At 44.0% G+C, this 13943-nt stretch overlaps 1 protein-coding gene across 1 annotated transcript in view; it reads right to left on the bottom strand.

The window, feature by feature from the left end:
• CATSPERD (cation channel sperm associated auxiliary subunit delta) overlaps positions 1-13943 on the bottom strand; it is an 89419-nt gene that overhangs the window by 38827 nt on the left and 36649 nt on the right. Inside the window, exons 13-15 of the mRNA XM_023733091.1 lie at positions 10665-10754; positions 9611-9669; positions 1892-1970 (exon numbers count right to left, since the gene is read on the bottom strand). Of these exons, the coding sequence (XP_023588859.1) occupies positions 1892-1970; positions 9611-9669; positions 10665-10754 (228 nt within the window). The remainder of the gene's footprint in view (positions 1-1891; positions 1971-9610; positions 9670-10664; positions 10755-13943) is intronic.

The following is a 13943-nucleotide window of genomic DNA, read 5'->3' on the forward strand; positions in this document are numbered from 1 at the left end:
TCAATGTGTCAAATCTGTTCTTGAGATGGTCTCTAAATTCAGATGGAGTATACTCAAGATCGTACTTTAGCTCTCGTGGACTTGTTCTAATTTTCTTCAGCTTCAACTTGCTTGAACTTGCATATGAGCAATTGATGATCTGTTCTGCAGTCGGCCCCGGCCTTGTTCTGACTGATAATAGTGAGCTTTTCCGTCATCTCTTTCCACAGACACACTTGATTTGATTTCTGTGTATTCCGTCTGTTGAGGTCCACACGTATAGTTGCCACTTATGTTGTTGAAAAAAGGTATTTGCAATGAAGAAGTCGTTGGTCTTGAAAAATTCTATCATGCGATCTCTGTCATTGTTTCTATTACCAAGGCCATATTTTCCAACTACAAATCCTTCTTCTTTGCTTCCAACTTTCACATTCCAATCGCAAGTATTATCAATGCACCTTAATTACATGTTTGATCAATTTCAGACTGCAGAATTTGGTAAACATCTTCAATTTCTTCATCTCTGGCCTTAGTGGTTGGAGTGTAAATTTGAATAATAGTCATATTAACTGGTCTTTCTTGTAGGCATATGGATATTATCCTACCACTGACAGCGTTGTACTTCAGGACAGATCTTGAAATGTTCTTTTTGATGATGAACACAACACCATTCCTCTTCAATTTGTCATTCCTGGCATAGTAGAATATATGTTTGTCCGATTCAAAAAGTCTAGTACCAGTCCATTTCAGCTCCTAATGCCTAGGATATCGATGTTTATCCATTCCATTTCATTTTTGACGATTTCCAATTTTCTTAGATTCATACTACATATATTCCATGTTCCTATTATTAATGGATGTTTGCAACTGTTTTTTTCTCAATTTGAATTGTGCCATATCAGCAAATGAAGGTTCCAAAAGCTTGATTCCATCCGCATCATTAAGGTCGACTCTACTTTGAGGAGGCAGCTCTCTTCCCCAGTTATGTTTTGAGTGCCTTCCAATCTGAGGGGCTCACCTTCCAGCACTATATCAGACAATGTTCTGTTGCTATTCATAAGGTTTTCACTGGCTAATTTTTTTTTCAGAAGTAGACTACTGGGCCCTTCTTCCCAGTCTGTCTTAGTCTGAAAGCTCAGCTGAAACCCGTCCACCATGGGTGACCCTGCTGGTATTTGAATACCAGTGGCATAGCTTCCCACCTCACAGCAACACACAAGCCCTCACAGTATGACAAACTGACAGACATGTGGGGTCCCCAGCCCTTAGGCAACTACTAATCTACTTTCTGTCTCTATGAATTTGCCTATGAACATTTCATATAAATGGAATGGTATGATATTTGTCCTTTTGTGTCTGGCTTTTTTTTTCCCACTGAGTAACAATCTTTTCAAGGTTCATCCATGTTGTAACATGTATCAGAACTTCATTCCTTTTTATGACTGCATAATATTCCATTATATGGGTGCACCACATTTGTTTATCCATTCATCCACTGATGGGGATTTAGGTTGTTTCTGCTTTTTGGCTGTTGTGAACAATGCTATTATGAACGCTTGTAAGCAAGTTTTATGTGGACGTATGTTGATGGGTGTTTTCAATTCTCTTGGGTATGCTTATAAGTGCTGTTACCTGAGTCAACCAGGGGAAGTTCTGCAGATGACCGGCAAGGAACATGCACTGATACACCTGCTCTGAGGACAGTGAGTCAGGAAGGGGAAAAGGGAAGGGGCAGTCTGGGGACACTGATGGGGGTGGCAGTGACTCCAACAACCAGCACAGAGTCACCTCCATTTCCAGATCCTGAACAAGGGCTTGCACAGCCCCTCAAGGAAAAGCTGACGTAAGCCTGCCGCCATTACTCCTAACACTAATAACACAGACTATGGGCCAGTAAAGGTTTGAGACATACCAGTGGCTTGAGGTCGATGCAGGAGATTTCTTTGTTGGCTATGTCTAGAGTGACGGTAGACATTGTGGGTCGCTTTATGCTGCAAAGACAACAGGAGTATGTGTTACCCGAGACGAGAGTCATAGTCAAAAGTATTGTCCATTCATTCATTCACTCACTCACTCATTTCAAAATATTGACTGAGGGCCTCTGGGGGGTGCTAAAGAGAAAAGACAAGCATGGTGGTCTGCCCTCCTTTGAGTGCCTACCTTTTCTTGAGTCATTTTCGTTAATTTGTATATTGTTTATTTCAAAGAACATCTGACATCTCAATTTTATTATCACTGAGCTGCATATAATGACTTCTTATGATTCTTTCAATAGTTTCTATATCCAAACTTTTATCTTCACTTTCCATTCCAAATGTTCACTTTCATTGTCTTTCTTTTGCCCTTAATCAGAATTGTTGGGTTTCAGCTGTTATACAGGGAGTCTTGGTGGCACAACAGTTAAGTGCTTGGTTGCGAATCAAAAGGCTGGCAGTTTGAACCCACCCAGCCCTCTGCAAGAGAAAGACCTGGTAATCTGCTACCCGTACAGATTAACTAAATCAAATCCATTGTCGTGGAGTCGATTCTGACTCTATAGGACAGAGTAGAACAGCCCCAAATAGTTTCCAACGAGTACCTGGTGGATTCAAACCACCGACCTTTTCGCTAGCAGCTGTAGCTCTTAACCACTACACCGCCAGGGTTTTCTTATACAGATTACAGCCTAGAAAAACCCTATAGGGCAGTTTTACTGTCACATGGAGTTGCTATGATGGCACCCAACAGCAGCAGCTATTACACCGGTCTGCTGAAGAGCTAGCTTTTTGTTTCGGTTTTACTTTACATTGCATTTTTGCCTTCTGTTTCATAAATTTCAGATTGTATCATTATTAATTAACCTCTCATTGTTTCTTTTGGGTATTCTTCTAGTTTCCTAAGTTAATTTTTTTGTCAATTTATCTTTTTTTTTTTTTTTTAGTTCATTCGTCTTTAGCCCATTTTCTTTTTCTAATAATGAAAGTGCTTGGGGTATAAATTTTCCTCTGAGTATATTTTAGCTATTATTTCATCTTTGATTCAGGAGTTATTTATAGGTTTTTGAATTTATTATTTGTAAGTTTCTTATTTATATTTTTCTTTTTTTTAAAAAAACTCTCATTGTGCTTTAGGTGAAAGTTTACAGAGAAAATTAGTTTCCCATTCGATAGTTTGTACATAAAGTGTTCCATGACATTGGCTGCATTCCCCACAATGCATTCCCCACCACTCTCCCCATTTCCACCTTGGGTTCCCCGTTTCCTTTCGTCCTGTTTTTCTACCCATTCCTGTCTTCTTATCTTTGCTTTTGGACAAATGTTGTCCTTTTGATCTATTATAATTGATTGTTCTATGGAACACGTTCCTCTCGGGTGTTATTGTTTATTTTATGGGCCTGTCTATTGTTTAGCTAGAAGGTGATCTCCAGGAATGGCTTCAGTTTCAGGTCAGAAGGGTGTCTTAGGGCCACCGTCTCAGGGATTCTTCCAGTATATGTGTCTTAATTGCCAAGTAAAGGAGATTTTTGTTATTGGTGTTGCTTTTGTTTTATTTTGGTTGTCGATTTTGAGTTTTATTAGATTAGAGTCTGAGAATGTGGTCTGAAAATCTCTATTGAAAGAACTGATTATTTATAACCAAGTAATGACTAATTGAATTTTTTAAATAAATTCTCTATAAGCATAAGAGAGGAACATATCTTCTGTATTCATAGCATACAGAGTTTTATATAAAGAATCAAAACACGCTTGTTGTGTGAATTACATAAATCCTCTATAGCAGGGTTTCTCAACCTCAGCACTATTGACATTTGGGATCAGATCATTCTTGGTTATGGGGAAGCTGCCCTGTGCATTATAGGGTGTTGTTGGGGAAATGGTCTGCCTCTATGCCCCCATCCAGGCTGCCTAAGTAAAGGCCTTGGGCTCAGAGCATTCTCTGATAAGGAGGATAGGAATTGGGTTGCCTTCTCTCTCCTGGTTCCTTCTCCTTATCAGAGAAGCCTTCCTACTGTTCTGGGCACAAAGTAACTTTTTCTGTCTCTTTCACATATGCAGGCACCATACAGCACCTGGCCAACCCCACTTCTACATTTGTTCCTGGGCGGGAGGGGATAGGGTCTCTTGTGCTACAGCACAAGACAGGGAACGTGCCAGATTGTAAGAGCTGTCCTCAAGGGGTGGACTGAAGGGAAAACAGGTTTTGTGAGGCCAAACATGAACACCCTCATGTGGTCTTCTAGTTCACTACAGTTTGCTAAATCATCCTTATGTAAGTCCCTAGCATGTAGCCACTATTATCCACCACCACTATAAAACCTCTGCCCTCCCACTGAGGAGTGTGGAGATCTGCTTGGTCCAGTGGCCACCCAAGACTCATCTCATATGTAAATCTCTCTACTAAACTCCTCTGCTGCCACCCCAGAGTTGCCTGTCTCTTTCTTCGGTCTCTCAGCGTCCTCTATTTTTGGAAGCAAGTTTACGTTGCAAGTTCATGCTGGACAGGTGTTGAGCAGAATCCTTGAGCTCTACCCATTAGACGCCAGTAGCAATCCCCTGCCTCAGTCATGACAATAAAAATTGTCCCCAAAAAGCCAAACCCATTGCTGTGGCATCTACTCTTCTCATGACAACCCCATGTGTGTCAAGGTAGAACTGCACTCCACAGGGTTTTCAGTGACTGCAATCTTATGGAAGTAGATCACCAAGTTTTCATTGTGTGGTACTGCTGGGTGGATTTGAACCGCCCACCTTTTGGTTAGTAACCAGGCATAAAACAAGATTGCCAAATGTCTTCTGGGGTGGGGGTGCAAAATTGCCTCCATTGAGGACCCCTGCTTGGTGGTCTTATTTGTTTTTTGCCTACTTAATCTGTCAGATTTTAAAAGTAGCATATTAAAATCTTCCACAATGATGGTATTTTAATCAGGATCTCTTTATGTTTCTAGGAGTTTTTGCCTTGAGTATTTGCCATGATGATTGGCGAATAAAGATTTGTATTTGTACACATATATAAGCTAAACGTACTTGGCTTTGAAAATATATTTTATCTCGTAATAATATTGTCACTCCTGTTCTTTTGGTTTTTGTTCAATTGTTTGATTAGATTTTCTCATATATCTTTAAAATAAAAAAAACAAATCCATTGCCATCGAGTCAATTCTGACTCATAGCAACCCTATAGGACAGAGTAGAACTGCCCCATAGGGTTTTCAAAGAGTGGCTGGTGGATTCGAACTGCCAATCTTTTGGTTAGCAGCTGAGCTCTTAACCACTTTGCCACCAGGGCTCCTATATCTTTATCCATCCCTTTATTTTCCACTTTTGTCTGTTAATTTTAGATGTGTTTCTTTTATTTTTTTTAACCCAGTCTGGGAGTCTTATCTTTTCACTGGGGGATTCAGCCTTCTTGCATGTATTGTAATAACTGATGACTCCAGGACACTTCAGTTACACACAGCACCAAGCCCACGTTTCTCACCCACCCAAACCTGATCTTCCATCGTTGTCTGTCCCGGTGATTGGGACCCCTCCCCTGCATTTAGGCAAACCAGGAAACAAAGCAGCATCCGTGCACCTCCTGGCTCCCACTGCATCCCTCAAGCCCTCCTTCCCTCTCCCGCCATGTCCCTCCATGCCCATGGCCCCACCCAGCCCAGGCTCCCTAGAGTACTGCACTGGCCACCGAGCCCACCTGCACATCATTTCTCACTCCCCTCCAATCTATTTCCCAACCTGTGGCTAGCCAGGTCATCTTGTTGAAATGCAAGTCTGAGCCCGACACCTCTTTTCTGGAAACACCAATGGTTTCTCTTAACAGGATCTATGTGCTCTGGCACCTATTGACTCCCCGCATCATCCTGCCCCGTGATCTTCCTCACTCTCTTCACTTCAGGGTCTTCCTCCAGTCCTTGCTACTTGCTTTTCTCCCTACTGCCATAGGGCATTTGTACATGCTATTCCTCTCCCAGGCTTGCCTTTACCTTCTCTGTCTTGTTAATGCCCACTTATCCTACAGATCTCAGCTGAATGTTCCCTTCCTTGGGCAGGTATTCCTGGAGTTTGTTGACAACCTCCTCATAGTCATTCAGGGGACCTAGATCTTTCTTCTGTTACACAGAATCGAGCTGGTCATTCTACACCTTTTCACATGATTACAGTTAAGTGCTTGGCTGCTAACTCAAAGGTTGGCGGTTAGAACCCAGCCAGTGGCTCCAGGGGAGAAAGACCTGGAGATCTGCTTCCATAAAGATTACAGCCAGGAAAATTCTATGGGGCAGTTCTACTCTGTCAGAAGGGGTAGCTGTGAGTCGGAATCAACTTGACGGCACCTAACAACAGCAACAACCTCATCCCCTGGGAATGACAAAATCCTTACCTCCTCCCCTTTCTTCAGTCAGTCTCCCAAGCCCTTCTCCCCATCAAAGCACACTGCTCTGGTCTCCTTGAACATCTTTGACTGCCTTCTGTGGCCTCTGGGTAGCCCTCTCTGGCACCTCCACCCCCCAAAAAATGGCCAAAGTGAGTGGTTCAAAATGCCAGTCTGACAATAACCAATCACCTCACGGGATCAGTTCTTTTGGTTTGAAGGTTTAGGACCATGGTCTCATGGGACAACCCAGTCAACTGGCATAATATAGTTCTGAAAGTTTGTGTTCTACCTCCCAGTATGGTAAAGCAGTGTCTGGGGTCTTGAAAGCTTACGAGTGGCCATTGAAGACACAACTGTTGGTCTCTATTCGTCTGGAGCAAAAGAGAAAGAAGGAAACCCAAGAATCAGAGAAGGAACCAGACTTCAGGACCAACTGTATCCATGAACCACTGCTTCCTCCACCTTGAGACCAAAAGAACTAGATGGTGTCTGGCAACCACTACCAAATGTTCTGATCAGGGACGCAACAGATGGATCCTGATAGAAACAAAGAAAAATGTAAAACAGAATCTCAAATTGTTAGACTCCAGACTTACTTGAGCTACTTAGGCTGGAGGAGTCCCTAAGACTATGGCCCTGAGTTACTCTTTGAACCCTGAATCAAAACTATCTCCTGAAGTCACTTTTAAACTAAGTAACAGTTTAGCTCAAGAAGTAAAGATTGTCACCCTTAAGTATTGCATTCTTTAAAAAAAAAAATTACTTAAGACCAAATGAACAACAGCTATCCTAAAGCATAGACAAGAAAGTTGGGGGACAGGGAGTTTTAGTCAATGGGAGTAAAAGAACCAGAACAGAAATAGTGAGAATGTTGACACAATGTGAAGAATATAACCAATGTCTCTGATCATTATGTCTAGAAACTGTTGAATAGGAGAGGGTTTTGTTCTATATATTTTCGTCAAAAATAAAATATTAATAAAAAATGCCAATCTGACTGCATCATACTCCAACTCACAGCCCTGCTCATGTCCTGGTGCTCATGTCCTTGAGTGGTTTATTGAATGGGCGGCAACTCAGGGCTCCATACGCTCAGCCTGGTCAGGTGTGGGTTTTGCTTCCACCACCAGCACTGCTCCGAACTGAAGTTGTCAATGATTACATTCTACCTGGATCAATAATCAATGTCCATAGAGGAAGCAGTCAATACATCAAATGACGTGTAGCATTGGGCATTTCTGCTGCAAAAGACCTCTTTAAAGTTCTAAAAAGCAAAGATGTCACTTAATTACTGACCCAAGCCATGGTCTTTGCAATTTCCTCATATGCATGCAAAAGCAGGACAATGAGAAAGGAAGATAGAAGAAGAATTGAAGTATTCGAACCATGGGTGTTGGCAAAGAATACTGAATATATCGTGGAATGTCAAAAAAAAGAACAAACCGGTCTTAGAAAAATACAAACAGAATGCTCCTTAGAAGGGGGGATGGCAAAACTTCAGCTTGCTTACTGAGGACACGTCATCAAGGAAGACCAATCGATAGAACAGGATATCATGTTTGGTAAAGCACAGGGTGAGCAAAAACGAGGGAAACCCTTAATGAGATGGATTAACACGATAGCCAAAACAATGGACTCAAACATACCAATGATCAGAAAGATAGGGTAGGACCAGGCAACATTTTATTCTGTTATACATAAGGCCACCATGAGTCAGAGCCAACCTGATGGCAACTAACAACTACTCCAGGTGTCCTGGACTTCCCGTGTCCTGAGTCACTGCACGGAGGGCATGGGGGAGTACTGCCAAAGGGGTGAAAACTTCCAATAGCTCGTTCAAGTCGAGAAAAGAGATGTGTCCCACTTACATTGCATGATTCCTCAGAGAGGAACCTGGCATTTGCTGATTTCCCTGGAAACACTTGTCCTTTCTCCATCTTATTTCTCCTCTTTGTAAGATGTTTTTAATCATTCTTGTTTTACTGTTTGTTATGGGTTGAACTGTTTTCCCCAAAAAGATACGTTGAAGTCCTAACCTCTGGTACCCATGAATGGGACCTTGTTTGGAAATAGGGTCTTTGCAGATATTATCAGTTGACATGCCATCATCCTGGAGCAGGGTGGGTCCTAATCCTCCACGACTAGTGACCTTATAAAAAGAGGAGGGGAGATACAGGGGCAGACAGACACAGAGGGAAGACAGCCAGGGGATGTCAGAAGCAGACGAAGGTGCAAGCCAAGGAACACCAAGGATCGCCAGCTGTCGCCAGAAGATTCTCCCTCAGAAGGAATCAACATGGCTGACATCCTGATCTAGGACCTCTAGCCTCCGGAACTGTGAGGCAATACATTTCTATTCTTCTAAGCTGTCCAGTTTGTGGGACTTTGTTATGGCAGCTCTAGGAGACTCCGGCACCACCTGCGGGGAGGGTCCCAATCTCCCCACGCCTGCTGAGGGAAGCCTACAGATGGCAAAGGTCCTGGTGGTGCAAATCGTTTGCACTTGAGTACTCACCTAATCTGCAAATCGGCTACAAAAGACCGCTTTCAAAGTGTTAAAAGCAAAGATGTTGCTTTGAGGACTAAGGTGTGTCTGACTTAAGCCTTGGTATTTTTAGTCGCCTCATATGCATGTGAAAGCTGAACGATGAATAAGGAAGACAGAAGAAGAATTGATGCCTTTGAATTATGGCATTAGTGAAGAATATTGAATATACCATGGCCTGCCAGAAGAACGAACAAATCTGTTTTGGAAGACGTACGGCCAGAGTGCTCCTTAGAAGCAAGGATGACAAGACTTCGTCTCATGTACTTTGGACATGTTATCAGGAGGGACCAGTCCTGGAGAAGGACATTGTGCCTGGTAAAGTAGAGGGTCAGTGAAAAAGAGGAAGACTCTCAATGAGATGGATTGACACAGTGGCTGCAACAATGGGCTCAAACATAACAATGATTGTGAGGATGGTGCAGGACTGGGCAGTGTTTCCTTCTGTTAGACACAGGGTCACAATGAGTCGGAACCAACTCGACGTCACTTAACAACAACAACTAATCTCAAGGCTGATAGTTTGGACCCACTCATGGAAGAAAGGCCCGTTGATCTGTTTCCTTAAAGATGACAGACAGGAGAACTCAAAGGGGCAGTTCTACTCTGTAACACACGGGGTTGCTGTGAGTAAGAATTGACTCCACAGCAACTGGTTTGGTGGTTTTTATTTGTTTGTTTTCATAGACAGCAAAGTGCAAACCTGCAGCGGCCACCACCATCAAGGCCACGACGTACCTGGAGGTGAAGTTGGGGTCAGCCCTGCCGGAGTGGTGCTGTTGCTTCAGGTAAATGTTCTGCGGGGGCCGAGAAAGAAAGCAGCGGTTCAGGTTGGCGTTCACGTAGGCGGAGGGGGGGTGCGGAGATGGGGTAGAGATGGAGCGTGGGATGGGCTGAGCCCAGGACTGTCCAACCCGCCTCTGCTTCTAATTCCACCGCCAGTGAGAACGTTCTGGAAACTCAAGGAAATGACTTATGTCCTTGTTCTGGGTCCCATCATCAGGCGTGGCTTTGTTGTTCCATCCTCTTATCTGCGTGTTGTGATGTGCCAAGAGCCGGGACAGAGTCAGTTGTGGCCCATCCTGCCTTGCTGTACCCCCTCCGGTGCACACCATCCTTGTGATCCTGGTCATTGGGACTAAGTGCAAACACCCTGGTGTGACTGTGAGGCCTGCACACCCACTCAGCCCCATGAGTTCCCCAGGCCCATCTCTGACCAAACCCCTCCTGTCCCTGCAGCCTTCTCCCCCTGGTTTGCCTCAGTTCTGCTGTCTCAGTTTCCCCAGCGAGCTCAGGTCTCACGCTCTCCCTGGGCTGGGCTGGGCTCCCAGTGACTCATCCACCCTCGTCCACCCCCCTCTCCTGTGCAACGCTTTAATGACATTGTGCGTCTGGATGAGGGTAGATTTCAGGCCTGTCTTCCCACGAGGAGCCCTGGGGGCACAAGGGTAAGTGCTCAGCTGCTAACCAAAAGGTTGGTGGTTCGAATCCACCAGCAGCTCCGCGGGAGAAAGACCTGGTGATCTGCTCCTATAAAGATTACAGCCAAGAAAACCCTATGGGGCAGTTCTCCTCTGTCACATGGTGTCACTATGAGCTAGAATCAAGTCCGTGGCATGCAACAACTTCCCAGCAGACCAACTGCGTGGTGGGAGCAGGGACTGTGCTGCCTCCAGATCCCTCAGGGCCTTGACCTGGGCTTGGTAGGAAGGAGGGGAGGGCTGGGGACCTGGCTGGGTGGTAAAGCCCATGCCCTTAGCGGGGCTGGGTGCGGAGGGGTGGCATGGCTCACCAGTTGATACTTGCTGTTCCCGTCCAAAGTGTAGCCTTGCTCCTCGATGGTCGCCTGCAGCCCCAGGGAGTGCGGGTTGCTCACCGTCACCTGAGGGGTGGGCAGGAGAAGCATGTGCTGTGACCCACCCCCCAAACACCTTCAGACTGAGAACTGAGCTTGTTCTGCAAATACCACTGCCAGACAAATCCCCAGATGCACCCTGGACCCAGTCCCCAGCCCCCCAGAATGTGGCCTCTGAACCACACTCTGCAGACTTCTTAGGGCTGCAGAGCTGCAAGACCCAGGCCTGCAAGGGCGCCATCTACCTCTGGTGCACGGAGAGCCCCAGAGCCCGCCCTGTAGAGGAAGGAGGAATGAGAAAGCACAGGGTATGAGCCAGTGCAGGGCCTCATCTGACGCCTGTGCAGGCCCTGTGCCCAGTCCCTTCTATTTTGGGACTCTTCCCCCATATCCTTACCCAAATTCCCCCCTTCTCAGGTTGATTGTTTGCAACCAAGAGTCTAGGAGAAGGAGCCGTGAGGCCACAATGGTTAAGCACTTGGCTGCTAACCAAAAGAAAGGTTACATTTCAAAGCTACCCAGTAGCTCCACAGGAGAAAGACCTAGCGATCTGCTCCCATAAAGGCTACTGCCTAGAAAACACTATGGGGCAGTTCTACTCGTCACTATGAGTTGGAATCAACTCAAACGGCACCCAACGACAACAACGAGTCTAGACTAAGAACCTGGGTTTCAGGCCCAGGAGCCCCACTGTTTTTCAAGCACACCCTCAATGGATGAGGGAAGGCTGTACGAGTTGGAGCTCTTGGCTGGAAGTGACAGAAGCTGACTCTGGCTGAGCTAAGAAGAAAAGAAGCCTTCTCAAAGAGTTAAACGTGAAATTACCAAATGACCCAGCAATGCCACTACTGGGGATAGACCCAAAAGACTAGAAAGCAGGGATTGAAACAGATACTTGTACACCAACGTTCACTATTCACAACAGGTGAAAGGTGGAAACAACCCAAGTGTCCATCAACAGATGAACAGATAAAGAAAATGTGGTCCATCTGTAATGCGGAATATCATTCAGCCATAAAAAGGAAAGATGTTCTGATACCTGCTGTAATATGGATAAACTTTCAAATGTTAAGTGAAAAAATGGAGGCACAGACGGATAAATATTGTATGATTCCCTCTATATGAACTATCTAGAACAGCCACCAGCTATCTGTCAGTTTGTCACACTATGGTGGCTTGCATGTTGCAGTGATACTGGAAGCTTTGCCACCAGTGTTTTAAATACTAGCAGGGTCACCCATGGTGGACAGGTTTCAGCAGAGCTTCCAGACTAAGACAGACTAGGAAAAAGGACCCAGCAGTCCATTTCTGAAAAATCAGCCAGTGAAAACCTTATGAACAGCAGCAGAACATTGTCTGATATCGTGCCGGAAGATGAGCCCCTCAGGTTGGAAGGCACTCAAAAGATGACTGGGGAAGAGCTGCCCCCTCAAAGTGGAGTCAAGCTCAATGATGTGGATGGAGTCAAGCTTTTGGGACCTTCATTTGCTGATGTGGTATGACTCAAAATGAGAAGAAACAGCTGCAAACATCCATTAATCAGAATGTGGAATGTACGAAGTATGAATCTAGGAAAATTAGAAATTGTCAAAAATGAAATGAAACGCATAAACATCCATATCCTAGGCATTAGTGAGCTGAAATGGACTGGTATTGGCCATTTTGAATCAGACAATCATATGGCCTACTATACCGAGAATGACAAATTGAAGAGGAATAGTGTTGCATTCATCATCAAAAAGAACATTTCAAGCTCTATCCTGAAGTACAACTCTGTCAGTGATAGGATAATATTCATAACCTACAGGGAAGACCAGTTAATATGACTATTATTCAAAGTTATGCACCAACCACTAAGGCCAGAGATGAAGAAATTGAAGATGTTTACCAACTTCTGCAGTCTGAAATTGATCAAACATGTAATCAAGATGCATTGATAATACTGGCGATTGGAATGTGCAAGTTGGAAGCAAAGAAGAAGGATTTGTAGTTGGAAAATATGGCCTTGGTAATAGAAACAATGCCAGAGACTGCATGATAGAATTTTTCAAGACCAATGACTTCTTCATTGCAAATACCTTTTTTCAACAACATAAGTGGCGACTATACATTTGGACCTCAACAGACGGAATACACAGAAATCAAATCAAGTATATCTGTGGAAAGAGATGACGGAAAAGCTCAATATTATCAGTCAGAACAAGGCCAGGGGCCGACTGCAGAACAGATCATCAATTGCTCATGTGCAAGTTCAAGCAAGTTGAAGCTGAAGAAAATTAGAACAAGTCCACGAGAGCTAAAGTACGATCTTGAGTATACTCCATCTGAATTTAGAGACCATCTCAAGAACAGATTTGACACATTGAACACTAATGACCGAAGACCAGACGAGTTGTGGGATGACATCAGGGACATCACACATGAAGAAAGCAAGAGGCCATTAAAAAGACAGGAAAGAAAGAAAAGACCAAAATGGATGTCAGAAGAGACTCTGAAAGTTGCTCTTGAACGTCGAGTAGCTAAAACTAACAGAAGAAATGAGGAAGTAAAAGAGCTGAACAGAAAATTTAAAAGGGCAGCTCGAGAAGACAAAGTATTATAATGACATGTGCAAAGACCTAGAGACAGAAGAACAAAAGGGAAGAACACACTCAGCATTTCTCAAGCTGAAAGAACTAAAGAAAAAATTCAAGCCTCGAGTTGCAATAGTGAAGGATTCTATGAGGAAAATATTAAATGATACAGGAAGCATCAAAAGAAGATGGAAGGAATACACAGAGTTACTGTATCAAAAAGAATTGGTTGACATTCAACCACTTCAGTAGGTAGCATATGATCAAGAGGTCCAAGCTGCACTGAAGACACGGGTGAAAAACAGGGCTCCAGGAATTGACGGAATATCAACGGAGATGTTTCAACAAAAGGATGCAGCACTGGAAGTGCTCACTCATCTATACCAAGAAATTTGGAAGACAGCTACCTGGCCAATCAACTGGAAGAGATCCATATTTGTGCCCATTCCAAAGACAGGTGATCCAACAGAATACAGAAATTATCAAACGATACCATTAATATCACACACAAGTAAAATTTTGTTGGAGATCATTCAAAAGCAGTTGTAGCAACATATCGACAGTGAACTGCTAGAAATTCAAGCCAGATTCAGAAGAAGACATGGAACAAGGAATATCATTCCTGATGTCAGATGGATCTTGG

Source organism: Trichechus manatus, unplaced genomic scaffold, assembly GCF_000243295.1.
Source record: "Trichechus manatus latirostris isolate Lorelei unplaced genomic scaffold, TriManLat1.0 scaffold00057, whole genome shotgun sequence".
NCBI classification, from domain to species: Eukaryota; Metazoa; Chordata; class Mammalia; order Sirenia; family Trichechidae; genus Trichechus; species Trichechus manatus.